The 22,769-nt window shown below is 41.7% G+C and overlaps 1 protein-coding gene across 2 annotated transcripts in view; it reads left to right on the top strand.

The window, feature by feature from the left end:
• Nucleotides 1–9,210: 9,210 nt before the first annotated feature.
• Nucleotides 9,211–22,769, top strand: part of rgs19 (regulator of G protein signaling 19) — a 55,310-nt gene continuing 41,751 nt past the window's right edge. Inside the window, exons 1-2 of one of the 2 annotated variants that reach the window (XM_050065681.1) lie at nt 9,211–9,590; nt 21,805–21,915. In XM_050065681.1, coding sequence (XP_049921638.1) covers nt 21,901–21,915 — 15 coding nt within the window. In that variant the 5' untranslated portion in view covers nt 9,211–9,590; nt 21,805–21,900. The remainder of the gene's footprint in view (nt 9,591–21,804; nt 21,916–22,769) is intronic. The other variant, XM_050065680.1, reaches the window with a different exon arrangement.

Below are 22,769 nucleotides of genomic sequence, written 5' to 3'. Positions count from 1 at the left end.
GCTGTAGCCTGATGTGCACCTTTGCAGAAATGTAACTACATGTCGCAGCGACGCAGCCCTCCTGTCTGTTTCTGTAAGCAGAAACCATTTCCCTCAGTGGAAACAAAGCTTTTATTTACTTTTATTCACAGATAAGAAACAATAAATTGTGAAGACAGTAAAAGCCTCCACAAAATACTAGAGGTGCAGAGGAAATCTCTGCTAGCTGCTAGGCTAATTTATACAATGTAAAATGCCATGGGCTTGTGCTAGTAACGTTAGCATGTTGTGCTTGTTTGGAAAATGTGTCCAGATAAAGACAAGTGTTTGTCTGTGAATGATGCGAGTTATAGTGAAGCTAGTTTGCGTACTTGTGTTTGAATTTTTCTCTATTAAGACATGTTTAATGTGTGTTTAATGTGTGTTTTGAATCAACTAAACTTTACAGCACTTTACAGAAACCCCACCGCTGACAAGTGTTTTGGAGGTGTAACTGCAGAGTGACGCAGACACACCTCCACACAAGTATAAATGCTCACAACGGCGTAGGATACAGTGTAGACTCTGCATTGAGCTGACGCACAAGTATAAATTCACTTTTAGGTCTATTAATAAACAGCAGTATTTAGTCATTTAGTTCAAAATGTTTTGACAGAGGACAAAGATGTCGTGAAATTGAGCAACACCAAATAACGACACCTGACAATGAGACAATTTTAACCTTGCAAGCGATTTTGTAAAACATTTAAACTGTAGTTGTGATTCTGGATTTAAACTTACATTCACTGTGCATGCACTATATCATTAAACGAGGCTCTGGTTTTCAAAATGGTGGCTATTTTAAATAAAATAACGTTTTAGGTTCAGTTTGCCACTAGGGGGCAGCAGAGTTCCGCAACAAGCTGACAAATGTGTCGACAATATCATCCCATCAAATTAATGAAGAAACAATTTAGTAAACACAGAGTGACCTCACATTCATTTGCAGTTTGTGTCCACCCAGTGAGTCCAATATTCAATCTCCTTTAAGTTCTAGTGTGCTCACCAGCTCCTTGCTAGCTGTGTCTGTCTGCTGTTTGGTGCTGGGCAGGAAGTGTACAGTGGGTTTACCAAAGCTTGTTTGCTGCAAATAGATGCCTGCTGCTGCTGCTGCTGCTGCTGCTGCTGGAAACAGGGTCAATGAGAGCGCTGAGACTGAACCAAACAGTGAATGTGCCATAAAACCAAACTGTGAGCTGAACGAGGTAGGTAGAGCTGCAGAGCTGCTGATAATTAGTAGCGACTACTTTCCTTTTAGTCATTTGACTCAGTGTCACTAAAAATACAGATTGTTGGAGCTTAAAATAACATTTTCTTAAATGTTCCATGTGTCTCAGGAGAGTCTGATGGACAAATGACTTCCTGGTGTCTGACTGGATGCACAAGACTGCAGCTGAGTAAGTCAGTACATGAGGTCCTCTCCCGTTGGGAGCTCTTGGTCTGTCTGTGTCATTACATTCTGTCTGCACCAGTGTTTTCATGGCTGCTTCAAGTGAGAACAATTATCAACAATCTGCAGTTCACTCTGCTCCAGTCTTTGTTCCGAACTCAACAGGGGACTTAAAGTTGTGCAGCAGAAAATGTATTTAACACAACAGGAACAACAGAAACACACAATCTTTAAAAGTAATTAAGATCACTGTAGTATAAATGCATGCAGGGATAAAACTGTAAGTTGCGCGTGGGTGTGTTTGTCTTTCCTGTTTTGCAGATGTGTGTAAAAGTTTCACTTCCCACTTCCTCCCCAGCCAAACTTTTAACCTGACATAATCTGCAGGTAAAAAATGGAGAAGACAAACTGTCAGTGTGTATTGTTAAATTCAGTTTCTGTGACTGTAGCTGATGGTGGCAGAGATGAAGATGATGATGACGACTTTTGACCTCTGATTTTAAAAGTGAAAACATCTCCTTTTGTGTTATTTAGATATTACTAGCTTCTGTTCCCACTGGTGAGTCAGTCTGGCCTGAATAGTATCATAGCATAACACATCACGTCATATTCCATCTCCATAATTAAACCCTACAGACAATGTGTTATACTGGAAAACGTATTTTGCCATATTTTAAACTGTTAAAGGGACAGTTCAACTCAAATAAAAAATTTTTTTTTTTTTTTATCTTACCTGTAGTGCTGTTTATCAGTCGAGATTGTTTGGGCATGAGGTGCTGAGTGTTGGAGATATGGGCTATACAAATGTCTGCCTTCTCTCCATTATAGTGGAGCTAAAGCGCTTGTGGTGCTCAAAACACCAAAAATATATATATTTAAAAAACTCAACATCAGTGTCTCTCTCCAGAAATCATGACCTGGTTACTCAAGATAATCCACAGACCTTGTTGTGAGCAGTTTGATGGAGGAACTATTTTCTTTATACTGAACTACAACCGGCAACCAAATCATCAAATGTGTAGAAAGAAGCGTGCATCTTCTCATGGAGAAGCATTCTTGGAACCCATCGGCTGTATTCGGCGTCTGACTTCCGGCAGACGGCGATACAGCCTCTGGGGGCAGACCCCCAGTTTTTTGGCATTCCGGTTTGATTTGGGCGGAGGAGGTGAATTTCCGTTTCCGACTTCCGTTTATGTATAAGTAAATATGCTGAACCATTGCGGTGGATTCAGAGTTTGCAGTGACGCCAATTATGTTCCACCTTGTTAGTTAACTGCACGGACCGCAGCTGGCTCTAACGTGATTGGTCAATATCACGCGGACTACAAACAGCCTACAACCGGAAACCAGGGCTCTTCTGCTCTTCTTCCGGAGGCAGACTCTACATTCACTGAATGTAGAGTCTGCACATAGTAACTAATGGACAAGAGGTTCATGCTTATGTCAGTGGGAGATATAAACATTAATGGCATCTCCAGCTGAGCTGTAACGTTAGCTAGCTCAAGTCCCGTTTATATGACAACGATTTCAACTGAAAATGGTAAACTTTAGTTGTGTTTTGGGTGCCTGAAAACGCAACGTTTTGAAAACGGGTTCCAGAGTGCAATTTTTTTGAAAACGGAACCGTCTCCGTTGTCATCTAAACTTGCAATATGCAGTTCCTCTGAAAACGGAGACTTTTCGCATAGTCACTAGGCATGCACGAGAAAGTCGACCATCACAACAACAATGGCGGACTCCTGAGCTCTGCTTGTGCTGCTCACCCTGTTGAATTTATCAACACTTCCCCATCACAGTGTAGATTTACTGTAGCAACTCCACCTCGTCGTCCGTCCAGACAAACGTTCATGCGGTTGCCATTTTGTTTGTTTATACATCGCCGCTCTGTAGAAGGAAGCGTAAGTGTCACACCGCCAACTACTGGCCTGGCATGTATACTGCAGCGTTTTTGGTCATTTTTGCGGATCCGTGTGCACGGAGATTGTTATCAAAACGTTGTCATCTAAATGCAGAACTTTTTTCAAAACGAAAATGAGAAACGATTCTGTTTTCAGTGTCGTTTTCGTGTAAACATGGCCTCAATGGTGCTAGTTGAGCTAACAGTAAAAGCATGCTTCCCTCTGCACAGTGATGTGTTTGACATCGTACATTCCTGCAAACCATGGATACATTACATTAGTATGTTTCATATGTACCATATCAATGTTTATAAGGTGACGTGGCATATGAGCTGACTTTGTCATGTAGAAGAAGAGCGGATGGTGGATGGTGTGACACTTTGACAGGACGCCTGCCAGGCTGCAGGCCAGTGTTTAAGGCCAACAATCAAAACCAGGTTTTGTTTTAGCCAGTCATCGCTGTTTTTCCAGCAGCTTTTTAGCCACCAAATGAGGTGTTTTTTTTTAGCAACATGTTGCTGTTTATCCACCAGGTACAGCACCATGAAAAGCAGTTGTTTTTTACATTGAGACATCACTGTGAATCCACCTGGGATTGTGCCCCCAAAACCAGGTATTTTAAACCAAATTATTATCTATTTCCAACATAACCAAGTAGTTTTTGTGCCTTACCTAACTACACATTAACCACAGCGTTATTGAAATGTACAGGCATGTCAAATTTGAACATATCCACTACACAGTAACGTGCAAATGTAATGTAAACTGTAGATTGCAGAAATATACAATGCCAACAATTTTTTTCTGAGGATTTGGTTGGGTTTACAGTTCTAGTTCAATAGCCAGAGAATAGTTCCTACATGAAACTGCTCACAACAAGGTCTGTGGATTATCTCAAGTAACCAGGTCATGATTTCTGGAAAGAGACATTGCTGTTGAGTTTTCCAAATGTATGTTTTTGGAGTTTTGAGCACCACAAGCTGAGCGCCATCTGGTTCCAGACATCTCTACAGCTGATATCTCCAGAACTTGGCAACTCACACCACAGCAATTTATTATTCAAATATTTTTATTGGCTTTTTAAACTGCAAACACATACAATACAATCAACGAGGCCACAAACAGCATTCACAAGATACATGAAAATAAAGCAACAATAATGATATAAAACATATACGTATTTAACAGTAAATGTATATATATATATATATATATATATATATATATATATACTTTATATTGAAGACCAAAACTGTACCAACTTTGGGCATGCCCAAAACATATGGTAGAGGGTGGCCGGAGCCTGACAGCATCGGGAGCAGGTCTGATCCACATCTGGATACATCCTGGCAAGTCAAACGGAGACAAATGGAGCCTGTGGAGCACTTTAAACTGGAGCAAACTATGTCTGATACAGATTGAACTTGAATGTATTCTCTTAATTGCACTTTGCCAGGAGCCACCTGAGACTTCAAATCCCAGTTCCTCCTCCCACGCTGCCCTAATATTATTAAGTGATGGAGAGGCAATCATTTGAATACTCTCATACAATCTGCTCACTCCCCCTCTTTGATTCGGATCTCCATCCAACCACTCATCTATCCAGTCATTTGGCGGGAGTGACGGAAAGGAAGGGAAATGCATCCAAACAAAGGACGCCAAAATAATTTAGACTGATCAGCAGCACAGGTAAGAGGAAAAATATGCATTTTCGACTTTTGGGCAAATTGTCCCTTTAAATTGGTCAGCTTGACCCAACACATAACCAATTACAGCACCCACACTACCATACTGTATAGTATGCCAGAAAGATATTTAGTATGTCCCAATATGGAAAATGAAGTATGCCAAAAATACCAGGATGTTTGACTACATCTGGTCCAGTTTTGCAGTCTGTAAGCCAGCATGCTTTTCTGGCTATTCTGACCCACAATCCTCTGCACAGCATATGATACGTCACATCGACTGAGCCGCAAACAGATGACAACTTGACAGCTCATTGACAGCTGACAGAAGTCTCAGTGATGGAAGACAGAACATTCAAGTAACTGATGACCAGTAGAGTAGCAATAATAGGAATATTGATTGTTTAAGTTAACAAAATAATCATAATTATTACACACATATCAACAACAATTATCTCCAAGGTAACAGATATAAAAGTGTCAAAGTTCAGGGTGTGATGTTTAAGGGCAGCTGCAGTACATACTAAAAGTAAAAGGAGAAGTATGCAATTTGGAACGCACCCCGAATTTTATTAACATGTAAACTAATGAGGAGACTGGAAGTGAATTATGGTACTTCACATCCGCTCCATCTCTCTGACTCATTCACTACAAACCATTCATTTGTTTTGTCACACAACCCACTGAATACTTTTTCCTGCTGGAAATTTGTCTTTGAATTGAATTGCTGTGCTCCAGGCTTTTTTTTTTTTCACTTTCCATAATACATTTTCTCTGGCAGTTTGTTTCCTTGTTTGTTTGCTTCCATTTGAGAATCCTCTGCATCACGCTGTTTTGTTGACTTGCCAGATCTCTGTAGGCTCTTTCCCTGTGACGTCCTTTGAGACACATTTGATGAAGAGGGAAATTAACTTGACATGAAACTCAATGAGAAACACTCAGCATTCCCTCAGAAATGACTAGTCCCACCCTGAGGCGGAGCAATTAAGCCCTAATTCCTCCACTGGAACTAATCACTATTGGATTATAGTTTCACAGGTAGCACTCAGGTGGTGATGCCGGGTAATGTGAAAGTGTTGTGGAGATAAAATATCACAGGCTCAGCCGACTTCACCGGGATCACTCGGTCATAAAAACAACACAAACTGCACTCGGGTTCTTTGAGGACAAATCAAATGTTTGGAGCAGAGGGAGCAAAGGCATCAACTGCTGGTCAATATCTGTGTGCAAGACAACACACCATCTACATAACCTCAAAATGCTGCGTGTATGGACTTGATATGCAGCTTTAGTGCTCCCCTGTGGTGACAGAGGGCACTGCACGGGGCATTCAACAAGTGCCAGGTTCAGTTTATTTCATAGATACAGCAAAGACAGCCACATGCTTTCTACTCTCTACAGCTTTTTGTTATCAGTGGAGCATATCGTATGTATAATAATATACAAGACATGACTCAGCTGGCCTCCCTGTGTTGTGTGTTTTTGCCCTGTGTTGTTGTACTAGTGAGATTTACAACACACAAAGGCCTTCCTCAATGTTTTTACGTCACCCACACACAAAGCAGCCGATATGCTTCAGGCAGTGGAAATGCATTTGATAAGGCTTCACACCCCGTTCACATATCAGGGGAGATTTGTGCCACCAGATATGATTCAGAATTGTGTAACTGATCAAAGGTTACCTCTGATAACATACAGAGGTGGAGACGAAAGGCAACTCCAGTCAGTGTCAGCGACGTTGTTCCAACAGGGGGCGCTCGGTTGGAGAAACAGATTTTACCTGCAATATTTAAAGTGAACTGATGGGTGTTTATTTAAACTTAAATATCTTATAATCAATATTACAGGCTGCTGACTTGAAGGAGGTGAAATGTTGATGGTTACAGCGCCCTGACTGTGTTCCTCTAACATATGGGATACTGATTTGAGAAAGATAAGGCTCTGGAAAAGTCTGATGGACTTTAAAGTAAATAGCAGGTGATTCAGTGAACTCACTGTATTGTCAGAACTGGAAATAAGGCAGGAACGTCCAATAAATTAAAACAGACAGACATTTTCACTCTCAGTTTGACTTGAAGCTGCCTGTTTATGCAGGACAGAGTGTTACTGAGGACTGCCTCTGTGTGCTGGTACAAGTATCAGGTACTTATAAACCCGTGTTTGCTTGATTGTGCCCCCCATCCCCTCTCACGCTCTCTCCCTCTCTGCTTGGTGTATGGCGCCCCCTCCTGTTCCTCCCGGTCCTCTCACATCATTTGAAGCAGTCACTCACAAAGACACACCAACTGTCTCCTGTCAAAACTCAACAATTTGTACATTTAAACTAAAAAAGAATGATTTTTTTAACCAGTTTTAAACCAAAAATCAAAATAGAGACATCCTCCAGGGGAGTAATTATGACCACAGATACAGTTTTACATTTTATTTAATCTTTAATTAGTTTCACACTGGTGGCAGCACACTGAAAAGTTCGCTCTTGTCCTTTACTCGTGTCAAAGTTTCAGTATTTCCTCTGACAACCATGAGATAACATGAAATAGAAATTGAGAAGTCTGTCAGCGATCGAGAAACCTTAGTGATCGAGCACCCACTGGGTGTCAGATGAGGGCCCACAGAGCCCTGGGGTCGGTTTAGGTTAAGCAGGTGAACCCAGGAAAACATATGAGGTCTTTCAATATGCATGAAAGTCGTGGTCATGTGGAACAGTATCCCCTTATATTCTAGGAAATATGGATGTATAAATGAAGGATTAAAATAGCATCGGCAGCTGCTGCATCTATTTGCACTGATTCTCAGCATGTGTTTGGGGACATGTGAACTTTAAGATTCCTGAAAAGGCGGACCCATAGTTCACAGAGGACCCCCGGTGTTGTTTTCCTCCCTCTTTCTAGGTATCTGTGTTATTTTTGTTGTCACTGTTTCACCCTGTCAATCTATTGTTGGTTGATTAGACCAGAGTGTTGCAGAGTCCTGTAAAGAACATTATAATGTTGGGAATCCAGCTGTGAATGTGAGGACCTGACTTTTGAAAAATAGCCTCAGCTGAACTCTCTGCTTAATATCCACAGCAGGAGAGGAGAGGAGAAGTTGGCCCCTGTGGTTCGTAGCCTGTGGCCAGAAATATCGCACGCTGATCTGTGGTGCGTATGCAAAGCAGGATATGGCTGAAAACTTTTATTTGTGGTCACTTGACTTCTCTGCAGGCTGTTCCATCAGCATGTGTCAATGCACGGCATCTCTCGAGTTCGTTTAACATCTGTGCAAACTATAAGGGAATTTAGAAATGACAGATAATGTAGAAATAATTTGTCTGATTAAGTGTCACTTGATAAAAATACTTAAATATAATGTTATATTAACAGCCAATTTAACAAATTAAAAATGTAGCCTATATAAAAGCTTATTGTGAAGCAAAGCTGTAAACATGGTACCCTTATCATATTTATTGTGAAATTAATATTACCAATATTTGAAGAGATACACGTCAGTAAAATTTCTTTACACAAAACACACACATATAAATAAATGAACACTGAATAAGTGTCACTTTACAAAAATACTTAAACATTATGTTATATTAACAGTCTGTGGTCACGTGTTGATTAAATATAAAAACTATATTGTATGTAAAAGCATATTGTGAAGCAAAGCTGCAAACGTGGCATCCTTATCATATTTATTATTAAGATTATATTACTTATATTCTGTACAGACGAACAGATGCATGCCAGTAAAATTTCTTTTCACAAAAAAATCATATATAAAACATAAAGTTGGGTGCAGATATATGATAATAATAATAATAATAATAATAATAATAATAATGTATTTTATTTATAGGCCCCTTTCAAAGCACAGCAAAAAAACAAATTAAAAAACCAAGCAGCAATGTGTCAACAGTTCATAAAATCAAACAATAACATAATGTACAATAAAAGTAAAAAAAAAAAAACTAGACAAAAAATATATTATATAAATATATATTGTAAATATTTAAATACATGACTATAAGGCATTCATTGTGTATGCATTAATGTGTGAGGAAAACAAAATTAAAAAAAATTAAATAAAAAAATTAATTAGCCTATATGTATTAAAAAATAAGTATATAAAAGTATGTATTTCAGTGAGTAAACTTTTGGTAAATTAGCGCATAAATTATTACTTTTAATCATGTTTTATGACACCAAATAAAAGTTAATATATATAAACAGTGTATAAAGTTTTATTATAGAGAGCTCCGGGTCTCCTCCTGCTTCGATGGACGTGTGAATCCGCGCATGCGCTGTGCCGCTTCTGTCAGCCAGGGCGGTGATCTCTCTCTCGCGCGCACACACTCTTTCTTTACGTCTCTCCCTCTGTGGGAAAAACCCGAGCAGGAGGAGAGCAGAAGGGGGGAGGAGGCGGACTGCTTCTTCTTCTTCTTCTTCCGATACAGCGGCGGCGGCGGCGGCGGGATATTTAGAGAAATAAATCAAAAAGATCCACGCGGCAGCCCCCCACCCCGGTGCGGAGCGGCAGAGGAAGAGAAAAACCACACGGATGTGCCTCCGAAAGCGCAGCGGATACCGCCCTCCGGACCTTATTAATGCCAAGATTGTGAGTATCTGATCGGCTGCAGAGCGCAGCCTGAGCACGGGGAGGGGAGGGCTGCTGCTTTCAGTTTAATTTCCCCTTCTCCTGGGCTCCAGTCAGCGGCGGGGCTTCTCCTCGCTCCGCGGTGTAGAGGAAAAGGTCGGGCTCCGTGACTCCTTCCCTCCCTCCTTCCCTTCGTTCCTTTCTTACCTCCTCGGCTCCCCTCTCAGTGACGGGAGGCAGTCTTTGGAGGAGGAGAAGGAGTCGAGCTCACCCCGGTGTGTTGTCACCGTTTCTTTACAACGGTTTTCTTAATGACAGCAGCCGGACTGATCCTGACGCTCATCTACTGCTGCTTTATCTGTGACATTAAAACACACAAGCAGCTTGTTGGTAGAAACTGTAACAGGACTTTAAAGGGTCTTCTTACTTTATTTCAGTTTTCTTCCTCTCTGTGTGTCATACTTTCAGCTTAATGTTTCTGCTGTTTAACTATGGACCCTTCATAGTATGGTTCATAGGGGAGACTGGGGTCAGTTGTAACACAGGTCAGCAGTTAAGGCCGTTTTCAAACTTGCTGGTATGACAGTTGACCCTTCGCTAAGTCCCGCCCTAGGACGCAGGGTCCGACAACAACGACTCAAACGCCCTGGTCACACTGAAAGCGCGCCGCACTGCCTTTTAAAAAAAAATAAATTCCACTAGTGAAAAAGAAAACGCTTGCTACGCCTTTTTATTGTTGCCAGGCAACCATGGACTCCCCTCCTTATTCTCACCTTCTCGTGTAATCAATCCATTTATTTTAGTTAATCGACAGTAATTAGTAGCTAGTTCCTGAAATGTTGAGGCAGAGGGTACTTCCTGTGGCTCTGGTTGAGGCTGTCAGCAAATAGTTTGTTGGGCACAGATAAACAGAGATCTGTGTGGGTACATGAGACCCTAAAGAGGAGGCTGGATCATGGGGAGTACCACCAGTTGGTCCGGGAGCTTCTCCTCCATCATGGACGTTTACAGGCATATTTTAGGATGACGCAGGGGCAGTTTGACAACCTGCTGTCTACCATCGGGTCATAAAGCTCTGGGTATCCAGCAACCACTACCACCAGTTTCTTCTCCATTGTTTACCAACTGGAAACTTGTTGTCGTGACCACCACAGAAGGCCCACCTCTCAAATCATCTAATTGGACAATGGGATAAACGGTGACGAAAAAGAGATGACGTGGGGCGCTTTTCCACTCTGAGTTGAAGTTATTTCAACGCGAGGAGTTCGGAGCACTCCGACAAAAACACCAGGCGCCTAGAGTGCAGAAACGCAAGGCGTGTCGCAACGCAAAAACCACGAGGCAAAAGCTTCATTCTCATTAAAACAATTACAAAAAGGCGCCTCCAATTGCTTAAACGCTCTCTGTGTGATCAGGGCCTAATGCAATCGTTTCAGATTTCCTTCATTTTCAGGCTGGTTTTATGGATTTGGAACTAAATGTTGTGCGTAGCTTTAGCTAGCTAGCTACTGAAGATATAGCCTACTGAATGTATACATCTGCTGCTTTTGCTTTTTAATGATTATAACAGTGAAACAAAGACCGACCCTGCTGTACAGGAACCANACATCCTGGATATATCCTTCAAACACAGACTGTAGACCCCTCTGTCTGCTTCTCTCTGGAATCACTCTTTTGTTTTTACAAAAATATGATCATATTTCTTCAGGGAGTGCAGTTAGTTACAGTGTGGGCTCCATGCTTACTGCGACAGCTTGTCCAACCATCACAAAGGGGCGGGGCTTAGTGAAGTTAAAAATTAAATTTTGAATTAAACTTCATTTTTGAGAGAATAAAGCCCAGTTTAGACTAAAGATTTATGATGAGACGAGTAGAAACAGGCAACTTCAGCCAGTTCACACCAACGCAACTTTTGTCTGCAGTGCTCTAAAACTGTTTTCTAGTTGCGAATCTTTGGTCTGGACTGGGCTGAACATAGGGTGGGTGGCTTTTGCAGCATTCCCAACCTTTGTTATTCTACACAAAAATTTTCCCCATTGAAATGAATGGAGGAATGTTCAAATTTGACACAAATTCAAGGTTTTTTAAGCATTTTACAAAGCTTCTTTCTTCATTCATACATTCATGTAGAAACTTTAAAATGTTCCACATCTTTAGTACATTCTGGCTCGTACTCAACTTTCAAATCTCATTCAAACTTTTTGAAATACCGTCAAACTTCAAAAATAAAAGCCTCGTCCCAATTAAACGTCCAGTCCCTTTTACTGGGACTTATTGAAGAGTTATGGTTTGTTCGTAGCCACAATGTTGCTAGGCTAGTGAGTTATTACCTGAGCAACCACAGAGTCAGTTTGCAGGATTGTGTGTCATACTTAGTGTGCATTTGGACACGCCCCATTATCTGAGACAAAACAAAAACAGCATCTGCAATTTTTCCTCCTGCATCTTAAAGACTTTACTGATTTTGGTATTGGCAATCGATAGAGAATCAGTTGTGTCGGCACATCCCTTAAAGCCGCTACAAGGAACTTTTAACTGGATATGCAAAAGTGTCTCGTTTCTGCTGATGTCTGTGCGTGACCTACAACAGCAAATGAGACCATCGGTGTGAAGATAAGCTATTTCTATATAGTGTATATCCATACCTTTAGGAAACTGTCTCCGGGTCCGCCCCAGGTCGCTTCCAGGACGAAGTGATTTACGGCACTCAGACGGCACACGTCTTACCTAGCTGCTTACATTTATAAATAGTCGCTATTCCTCCTCCTCGACCCGACGTCCGCGGGGAGTTAAAATAGCAACAATCATCGGGTAAAAGTTCTGTGAAAGCACTGGCCTCACCAACAGTCAGCCACGTCTCAGTCACACAGAGAAAATCCAATCCTCAGGAAGTCAGGAAATCCTTCAGGATAAACGTTTTGTTCACTAGCGATCTAACATTTACCAGCCCAATCCTGGCAGGAGCCGGCGGGTCCACGGCGTTAGCTGTCCGGGGAGCCACACACAGAGGCCGCAGGTTGCGCAGATTCACCCCGCGCCAGCGGGGACGAGGAGAGCAGGGGCCGCGGGGCTGGAACACCTCATCCGGGCCGACGACAGGTACCAGCCAGGCGTCGACAGGGTCCAGCGAGTGCCGAGAAATAAAGAGGCGAGGCACCGCTCCATACTCAGTCCAAGAAGCCGTGGAAGTGCTCGCCAAACAGGCCTTCAGCCTTACCAGCCGACCGCTGCGTTTACCCCGGCGGCAGTGGCGCTTACGCCGGAGAGGTGGAGCTGGGGCGCGGCAGAGGTGAGCTGGGATCCCCGATAGGAGCGGGGGCAAAGTTTTCCCGTCTTGTTGTTTCATTCATCCCCAAAACAAACACATGCGCGAGCCAGGTAAGCGTCTTTACGACAATACGCGCTAGAGCTCATGGGAAATGTAGGCTTCATTCCGGCAAAACACTACCGCTTTTGTCTACAGGGTCGCCAAAATCAACTCAAAATGAAAGTTCCTTGTCTTGTAGGGGCTTTAAATGGGATAGACTGTATATAAATAATGGACATAGTCACTGTGACATCACCTATTGGTTTGTGGACTCCCGTTTTGAAGCCTCAGGTTTGGTATTTTAGCAGTCTTGGATTTTTGGAGCCAGAAGTGACCAGATTTGGACGAGAGGGTGGAGCTGTGGAGGAGAGAGGGGTGGATCTGAAGCTGAGGGCACTATCTGCAGACAACCTGTCGCTCAAAGCAGCCATGCCTCTAATTATGTGTAACTCTAAGCCTTAACAAAGTTAAAGCGGGTAAGTTATTTAAACATTCACCCCTGTACAGCTGTCACTAATGGGGTAAGTCGCTACAGAGACCCAAACTGTTTTTTGTATCAGGCTGTGAACATGTTTATTTCCGCTGTAAAGTTGGATATTTTAACAGCGTTGTCTGAAGGGATTGACTCACTTTTGGAGCCCACCTCAAGTGGTCATTAGAGGAACTGCAGTTTTTTTTTTGTCCTTTTTTCATGTGTCCTCTCACTGAATTCGGAGGTTTGTTGGTCTGTGAATGCAGCAGTTTGTTGAGTTTGACTCGTGGGGTGGAGAACTGAGGAACAAACTGTTTGATCATCACCCTCAAGACTTGCTTTGGATCAGTTTGTGGTCAGATCGATCATAGCTGATCGGATCAGATTAATGGATCTGCTGCCGCAGAGGCGAGCGAAAGCAGTTTTTTATTTAATTTTTTTAGCTGGTCAAACCCACCATGTGGTGCTTGGTTATCATGGGAACGTGGCTGGTTACATCTAAATTAGTTTGGAAAAACATTTATGGCACCAAAACTATATGGAGAGAATTACAGCAAAAAAAAAATGTAAATGTGGCAACAAATGCTTATATTGTGGCCGTGTGCCACAAATAAACGAATGTGTGGTAAACCCTGAAGACTTTTTGGCCAGATCACCAAACAAGTGCTTAGCATTAATATTTATATATAATCAGCATTGACGTCATAAGTAAAATACGGAAACATTTTCAAAAATGTTATAGTTGCTGAAAATATAGAATCTAGTTGAAGCTTTTTTGGCCTGTGTTTTTTTTTTTACTTATTTAGATTGACTTGACTTTGAAGGTGATCATGATAAGAGGTTTTGTGTTTCTATCTGGATTGTAGTTTGACAACTGATGTCCCTGTAGGAGCACAGGTTACTTTGTCGGAAAAAGTGAAAATGAACTGTGGTTGTTGTTCCTCATAGGACTGTGAATGCATACATTTTAACGCTGGAATTAAACCCCTAACTTGGACAGAGTTATTGTCTTGCTCTAACCATGTTACACATCCCCCCCTATTCCTCTAAATTAGCTCTGGTTCTTGATCCGGTTCTGTTCAGAACTCTTGGGACCTTGACCTGCAAACTTTTGTGCAGTTAATACTGATGTTTGTTTTCACCCAAAAAAGCAAGCATGGACCAACTATTAAGACCACTGTACCCTCTTTTTTTCCTAACCATTTCTAACTTGACTTCTCCATTGTTGCCTTCTCCATCCTCTCTTTCCAACCTGAACACGCCTACTGATGTCGTCATGTACAACCTGCTATTTTTTGGTTCCAGATGAGAACCAAGTTTTCTGGCTCTGACCCAATTTACTTTCGGTCGAAAGGTTTTGAACTGTTCAAAATTAGTTGCAGGAACCAGAACGAAACTGTTGGTGTAAAGGGACACCAGAGTGTCTGCGTGTTCTTAAAAGTCCTCAAATGTCTTCAAATGTATAAATATTTGGCCTTTAAAGTCATTAGATCGTCTTAAATTTGAGCTTGTTAGGTATAAATTGCCACGAACATTTACTTGATTTAATTTATCCATTGTTTAATTTACTTGTGACAAAATGAGTCAAGCTCTTCTGATATTGCAAATCTTAAAACCTTCTACTGAACCTAATACTGCTTTTCTGTGTACTTGCACTTACCTGTTTGCAAAATATAGATGAACAAAACTTACTCCAACAACCATATTCCTACACAAAGCCCACCTGTGCTCAGGACTGCATACTTACCTGCAATGCTTGGATAATAAAAAGACGATTTGTCCAAGTCAGTCTTAAATTTGGTTTAAAGTCGTCTTGCTGAGGTCTTAAAAAGCATTAAAGTTAAGTGTCTGATACCTGTAGACATCCACGTTACACAGAGAATTCAACCCAGACTCTAGTTTATTGTCAGTGACACATCGAAACACTCCATGAGCTGATATTTGGGGCAGTTAAGACAAAAATATCCCTGTGAGATTCCTTTACTTTTCCTACAGTGTCTTTGTGCTGAGTTTATGGTGACCTTGCTGTACTTGATGGTATGTTTACATATAAACTGACACTATGAAGTTCCCATGCTGCTCCGACAGCAGTCCAGTCGTAGTCTTGTTGTATACATTTTTCTGTAAAGTATAACTTCAATATTCCTATTTGGACTTATAGCTTTCTTATATAATTCCTGTTTATGACCATATAAGGTGTCGCCTGTGGTTCGGCACTTTTAGGAGGAAGAGACACCAAAAAGCAGAAACGAGTGTGCTGTTGCGTTAGTGTATCCTTAATTTGAGCAGAGAAGGTATTTTACAACTGATCCCTGTCGTTCTTTCTTCTAGATGCTTCATCCCTTCATTGTGTAGTAGATGTCTTGTCATGACGCATACTGTCCAGCTTTGGGTGAAGGTTTATCGCACAGGAAGGTGCTTTTGAAATCAGAAATAAAGGTGGAAGGAGGTGTCAGACATGTCAGTTTTTTGAATGCACGGCTCTTTGCATTTCTTCTCCGCTTTCTATTTGATGTGTCTGAGCATGTGGAACTGCAGGCTGTGAAATGTCAACATCCATCGCCTTTTATCCTCATAAATCCCTGTGTTTTGAGGTTTTTTCCTGAGGCCGGTTCCAATTACACACTCTGTTCTTAAAAAAAAAAAAAAATAAAAAGGAATCCTCTTGAAAGAGAAGTGAGATTTGTTTGTAGGCGTTCGTAGAGGTTCAGTGGTGTAAAAACCTTTTTTCTCACGTGACTGGACAAACCGAGCTGAAGGAGGAAAAGTTTTATTAAACCGCTTCCAACATATTTTGTGTGACATCACCCTCAGAAATCACAGGCAGCCTCCTCTACATGATCTGTCATTATTTGGGGATTGTTACCCAAAGCTGCGGTTGTATTCTGTGTCACAGGATCAACAGTATCAGCTGTCAGAAAAAGAAATCTGTGGCCAATTTGGGGGTCCCACCCCTGAGGTTAAGAAACACACGCCTCTCAGATACTGACTTGTACCCGATCAGGAAGTCTAGAAGTTTTTTTCCTTCCTCTTGTTGCCAGTTGGTGCACACTTCCTCTTCCTGCGTCTTTCTTCATTGTGTCTGTTGCTTGCTTCCTCTTTTTTCTGGTCATCGCCTTCTCTTCCTCGTCTCTCTCTCTCTCTCTCTCTCTCTCTCTCTCTGTCTGTCCCCTCCTTTGTTTTTTCTTTTAGTCTCTTATTGTTTCTTTCTGTCCACCTTTAATGCATAGATGTGTGTGTGTGTGTGAGTGTGTGTGTGTGTTTGGGTTTTTGTATATGGTTGCCATTCTGTGAGGTGCATGTCTTCATCATCATCTTGTGCCAGGATCGCTGGTGATTTTACTGGTGGCTCTTTGTCGCTGCTTTGATGTCTTAAGTCCATAAAAAGCCACATAAAACTAGCATTCCCATGTCATCTGCGATGTCAGATTAAAACCTTAGATCTCCCCAATCTCAGATGTTTGTCCAGGAACCTTATTTTTAGTTTGACCACCACACATTTTTGAGGTCATCCAGTGGGATTTTTTAAAGGATCACATCAAGAGGTCGGAGAGTTTTCTCAGCCCACAGAGGACCGTGTCGTTCTTCCAGTAATATGAACTCAACAGAAATTGGAGTTCTAAGTAAAATGCTGTTCCTGGAGCTGTAGACCAAATAAAAACACGCTGGGAAATGAAAGCTGCACGATTTTTTAGTTAGTTTCAATGTTCATTTATCTGCTAATTATTTTCTTCATGAATCATTTGGCCCATAAAGTGTCCCTTAAAAATGTCCACCATTTTCAGAAACCCAGTGTGATCAAACAGGTTTTGTCCATTCCAAAACCTTAAGATATTTATACAACATAGACGATTATTCTTTCTTCATTAATTTAAGATCGTAAAAGAATATTTTACTGCTGGAAAGTTGGTCTTTTCATCAGTCTAGGATGTCCATGCAGTAGAAAGACACAAATACTTTTGAAATTGGTGCTACATGACCAGACAAAACAAAGATAAAGGGCTGTGGCGTTTGCTTTTCTTCTTCTGCAGAGGCAACACAGCAACAGAATCTTGGTTCATACTTGATCAGAGCTGCTTAGTTTTTTCTTTCAGCTTACGTTTTTACAATGCAGGAAACAGTATGGCACCCACTCTCTGTTCACAAATTCTAATGTCACAGTCAGAAAGTGCACTGAAATATGTTACTGAAGACATCTTAAGCGAGAAATAAACAACGCAGTGAGAGAATCTTGGTTTATTATTGATCAACACTGTCTACTTTTACTGTTAAATTGGAGTTTGGACTGAGAATCTGAGACAGATTATGTTGTGTTGTGCTACAAAGTTGGTTAAAACTCAGCAAAATTTGCTTTAAAATTCACTTAATTTGGCCTGAAAAGTGATGTTGATGTCATGTTTGGCTGAAAGTTTTGCAGGCAGGCCTTAACAATCAGTAGCCCCTTTTACACTGGCAGATTTTCCACGAATGTTGGGCCGTTTTGCCGGCAAGCTGCGAGCGTTTAGACACATAGAGCCGGGTTGGCGAGTTGATCCGAGGTACCCAATTTTCCACCTTGTAGGGTAGACATATTGGCGGAACCCTTTTCATTTAAACAGACCGAGGCCGGCTGTTGATGACTTGTGGGAGGAGCACGCCGCACGTGCGATCCACTGGCGGTGGACTAACAGGAAACAGCTGATAGCAGGAATTAGCGAGCAGCTAGTAGCAAGAGGGAAACGCAAACCTGACAGACACTGTAAAGATGAGCAACTGGGGAGACAAGGAATTGCGCGCCCTCCTTGTCCTCGCAAACAAAGAGGCCATTAACCGTCAGATGACGGGGACGGTGAAGAACAGGCCGACGTAGGAGATAATCGCCGAAGGACTGACCAGCCTGGCTTCCCTCCCACGTCACTGTTTACGTCACACGCTGAGCTACATGTTTTGTAACTTGCTCACGCCCCCCATTGCCCCGAAAAAGGCGCATTCTGTATAAACAAAAGTAGGTAGGCGTCATTTTGCTGCACTCCCCAATTTTGTTTTTATACTGCCAATGCTGAAAAAAGACTGATTGGGCTTTCCTGCAAGTTTGCACAATTCCTGTCTAAAAAGGGCTAATGTATTTGGATGAGAACTGCATTGGTGAATATCAGATTGTATTATCAGTATAAGATTGACATTTTTGTTTGGCCCAGATCAGATCTGAAAATATTATAATCAAGCAATACCCACAGTAACACCTATATGTCAGCCAACAAAACAAAAATCTCAAAACCATTCCATGTGGTAATTTCCTTTTTAGCATGTCCATAACGCATATTTGATCTGCACCACATTTCAACTTCAAAAATCAGAAATAGCTTATATCGGAGCGCCCTGAGACCCAAATAATCTCAACGTTCCTGGTCAGATTCCACATGAGCACTTTTGTTGTTTGCCACACCCCTCTCAGTCCGCTTGTTTCCTGTCTGTTTCTTCACTATCGACCTCTGATAAAAGCAAAAAAAAATTCAAAGAATTATTTCCTGGGGAATACAAATGTGGTCTTAGGCATCATCATCACTTGCCAGGATTAAGTCCTCAAAATTTGGATTCAGTTTTACATCAATCAGTCCTTTACAATCATATCAAAACAGTACAGGGACTGTATGGGGCTCTTCACAGTGCTTTAAGAATCCAGAACTTAAGATATACTTTGACTGAGCTCAGTCATACTTTGTTTATTTGTATACTAATCTGAATGTGTATATTTTTTAACAGTAACAGTAAATCTCTGTTTTTAAAGTCTTGTCTGACTGCCACACTTGTCGGGTTGGAGGCCAAACTAAATTGGCCTTTTCTGTTTCTCCAAAATGACTTCTTAGCATTAGCTTTCCTAATTGAAACTAATTGGCATGATGAGCAACAAGCCTGCCACTAATCTCTGTCTCATGGTTTCAATGTGGAACTCAAGTTACTCTCTTAAAGGGAATTTTGAAGGAAAATGAACCCATGATGTAAACTAAAACACAGTGTGGCTGCTGTTTGAAAACCTTGTAACTCCAACATTTTAAATTCCATCCATCCATTTTCTAACCGCTTATCCTCTTCGGGGTCGCGGGGAGGCTGGAGCCTATCCCAGCTGACATTGGGTGAGAGGCAGGGTTCACCCTGGACAGGTCGCCAGACTATCGCAGGGCTGACATGTAGAGACAGACAACCATTCACACTCACATTCACACCTACGGACAATTTAGAGTCACCAACTGACCTGTCCCCCATTTTAAATTCATCCTTCTTTTTTCCGTTCTCTTTGTACAGCTGTCCTGTATGTTGTTCTTTTTCAGTAGATGATATTTTATAGACCGTTTTGATATGTTTGATTTTCCATCCACCCAATATTTGCACATTTTAAATTTGGTTGTATTGGCCCTTATTTGGCCCAACAGTCACGGGTGTTTCAAACTTGTATGGTCCAATATTCACTGTTGATTTAACCTTAGTTGGTCAAAGTCAATCTGGTCTGGTCCAATATGAGTTGGTTTGGCCCTTTGTTATACAATGTCAAGCTCTGTTTTGTCCCAATATTCAGTTTTTAGCCCTTGTTTGGACTTGTTGTCACCAGAGATAGATCCCTGGTTTGGTCCAGTTTTCCTGGTGTTAAAACTTTGAATTGATTCAGTGTTAGATAACGTTAAGCCCTGTTTTATTTGAATAGTTGGGAATGTTTTAGCCTAGCTTTGGTCCAGTATTCACGGAAGTTTTAGTCCTGGTTCAGTCCAGTAGTCCCTGGTATTTAAGCCGTGGCTTTAGGGCTGGGTATCATTTTAAAAAATCAGTACCAACAGCAGTAGCCTTAAAGTGATACTGACACCAATGTCGTACTTCATTCGATACGCCTAGTGTGAATGGAGTTGTGTGGTATAGGCATACTTTGAAACATTTCGGTGGCATTCTGGCATGCTCAACTGCCAACTCCATCATAACACTGACTTCACCATACTGCAAACTGTATGGGTTGTAACTGCAGCTGCAGGAGTGTGAGCTCTGTGCTGGGGAACACTTGGTGAAAGTCCGCCCACACACCCACAGTGACGGGGTAACTGTTAGCATCACATGGCGAAAGGTTATTAATGGCTTTAATTAGAGTTGAACCGTTACAATGGCTCAGTTTCGGATGTTAGCCACTGCTGCTGTGTTTTGTCATGCTAACCGGGCAGATGTTGAACTGACTGTTTGCTGGGAGGGTCTGGAGATGGCAGCAACAGAAAGTTTGCTGATCCGATATGGAGTCAGGATGGTCCGGGATTGACCAGGTTTACCTGGCTGGGTGTAATATGAACTGGTTATTAAGCCCTGGTTTGGTCCAGTCCACAGTGGTATTTTGACATGGTTCTGTCCAGTATTCATCAGTGTTTTAACCCTGGTTTTGTCCATTATTCAGAGGTGTTTAACCCTGTGATGTTCCAATACTTATTGTGAATTAGCCATGGATGCACAGACTTTTCCTCCCGATACAAATACCTTAACTGAGTTTATCTGCCGATACCAGTGCTCTCTTTTTCCCAACTCTGTACCTTCCTGCGTCAAACTAATTGGAGTCATTTGTATGAGGCCAGGAGCTGCTGTGACTCTAGAAACTGTGTCTGCAGCCAAAAGTGACTTAATGCATTTAAAACCCAGAATTTCATAATGACACTGATGAAGAGTCTGTATTTAATGTGAATCAGTCACGTCACGGCTGAGAGCCGATTCTCTTAATAAAGTCAGCGTGAGCACTGATACGGTCTGGTGTATTTTCACATTACAGGGAGGCACCTGATTCAGAGTTAATATTAATCATTTGCTTAATAGAGTTTTAATGTGTGAACGTAACGGATGTCATCTTTGATGGGAAGTAGCAGCGACCTCCCGTGATGTACCAGGAGAAGACTCTCTGTCGCTCCTGATTAAATCATCTTGTGAGGACATCCTCAGTATGTTTGCATAAGAGAAGTTCATAGAAACACACACTCTCACTCTCTTTTTCTTTCACTGAACTTTTGGAAACTAAAATTTACTAGATGTTTATCAGATTAGTGAAAATGTGTGCCTTTTTCATAGTGTTGTGTAAAAGATGGAAGATCCTGAAGGTGGCAGGTGGATGATTGGTACACACACTTACAATGGCTTTTTTTCTCTCCTTGTGTGCGTGTCTGTGTGTGTGTGTGTGTGCTGGTGCCTGTGTTTTGTGGATAAATGTACATTCCCTGGGATTTTTGGTGCTCATTGTGTGTGTTGTATTGTGTGTGTGTGCTTTTACACGCGTGTAAATTGCGTATTTGGTCCATGCATGCTTTTGTGGGATTTCACACACACTCATGTATGTGTTTGTGGTGCATTTGTATTGTGCTTCGATGTGGCAAATTTGCGTGAATGCACGTTTGCACGTACATTTGTGCATTTTCCTTTGTGTGTGTGTGTGTGTGTGTGTGCGCGTGTGTGTATTTATAAAGGAGAGGTCCGAGGCAGAAGGGGGGATGACATGCATGTGTCCGGCCTGCTAACATCGCTGACGACTCGCACACTAACCGACTGCCCGCCCTTGCGACATGACGGACGTACTGGTAAACAACTGCACCTTTTCTTGCTTTTCCTCTCCATGTTTAACTCTTGTGTCTTTATGAATTTCTTTGTTTCACTGTCAGGGAGATGTTTTTGTGACTAAGACACCTCTCTGCTAGCAAAGCAACAGGCTAATGTAAATAATGGAAATAGAATAGGTAGTTCTCAGTACAGAATGTGGCAACAAACGAGCATCCTTGCAGATATATCTATTTATCTAGGAGGGCTCTCCCAGTCAAGTTTTTCTTGACCCCGATCTTGATCAGAGTCCTTTTGATATCAGGTACCCAGTCCATGCAGTAGAGATGCACCGATCCCGATGCTGTGGCTTTGGGTATCAGCCGATACCCGATACCGATCCGATACCATGGTTGATCTAAAAAGCTATATACCTTTACATGTAGAACAGAAAAGACTAGACACATCAGGCATTGATGACTGCGCAATGATGAACTATTTATTTTTAACAAAAATAAACAATTGTGCAACAGCAGTTGAAATTGTGTGAAATACCTCCACACGGCAGATTCTCTCCTTCGCTCCATGACGTATGACGTAGCTCGCGTCACAATAGATTTAAAGGGAAATTTCGGTTTGGCTCTGCTTTCCAAAGTGCGGCCGAAATATCGCGAGAACAAGCAGCGATCTCATACTGTGCCTGAAATCTCGCGAGAACAAGCAGCAGCAGCTGGAAGGCAGAACCAAACAGTAGCCTGAAAAGTTCATTCATTTATTTTATGAAAGATTTATAGAATAATGGCTGACTTTTTGCCAGACTTCGACTTTGTGGAGGAGGAATTTGATTTTGCAGAGTTTGATGGCCGCCCTTATTTATTTGAGCCAGAATACACTGACG

Source organism: Epinephelus moara, chromosome 16 (assembly GCF_006386435.1).
Source record: "Epinephelus moara isolate mb chromosome 16, YSFRI_EMoa_1.0, whole genome shotgun sequence".
NCBI classification, from domain to species: domain Eukaryota; kingdom Metazoa; phylum Chordata; class Actinopteri; order Perciformes; family Serranidae; genus Epinephelus; species Epinephelus moara.
This window is presented reverse-complemented; position numbering and strand designations above follow the sequence as displayed.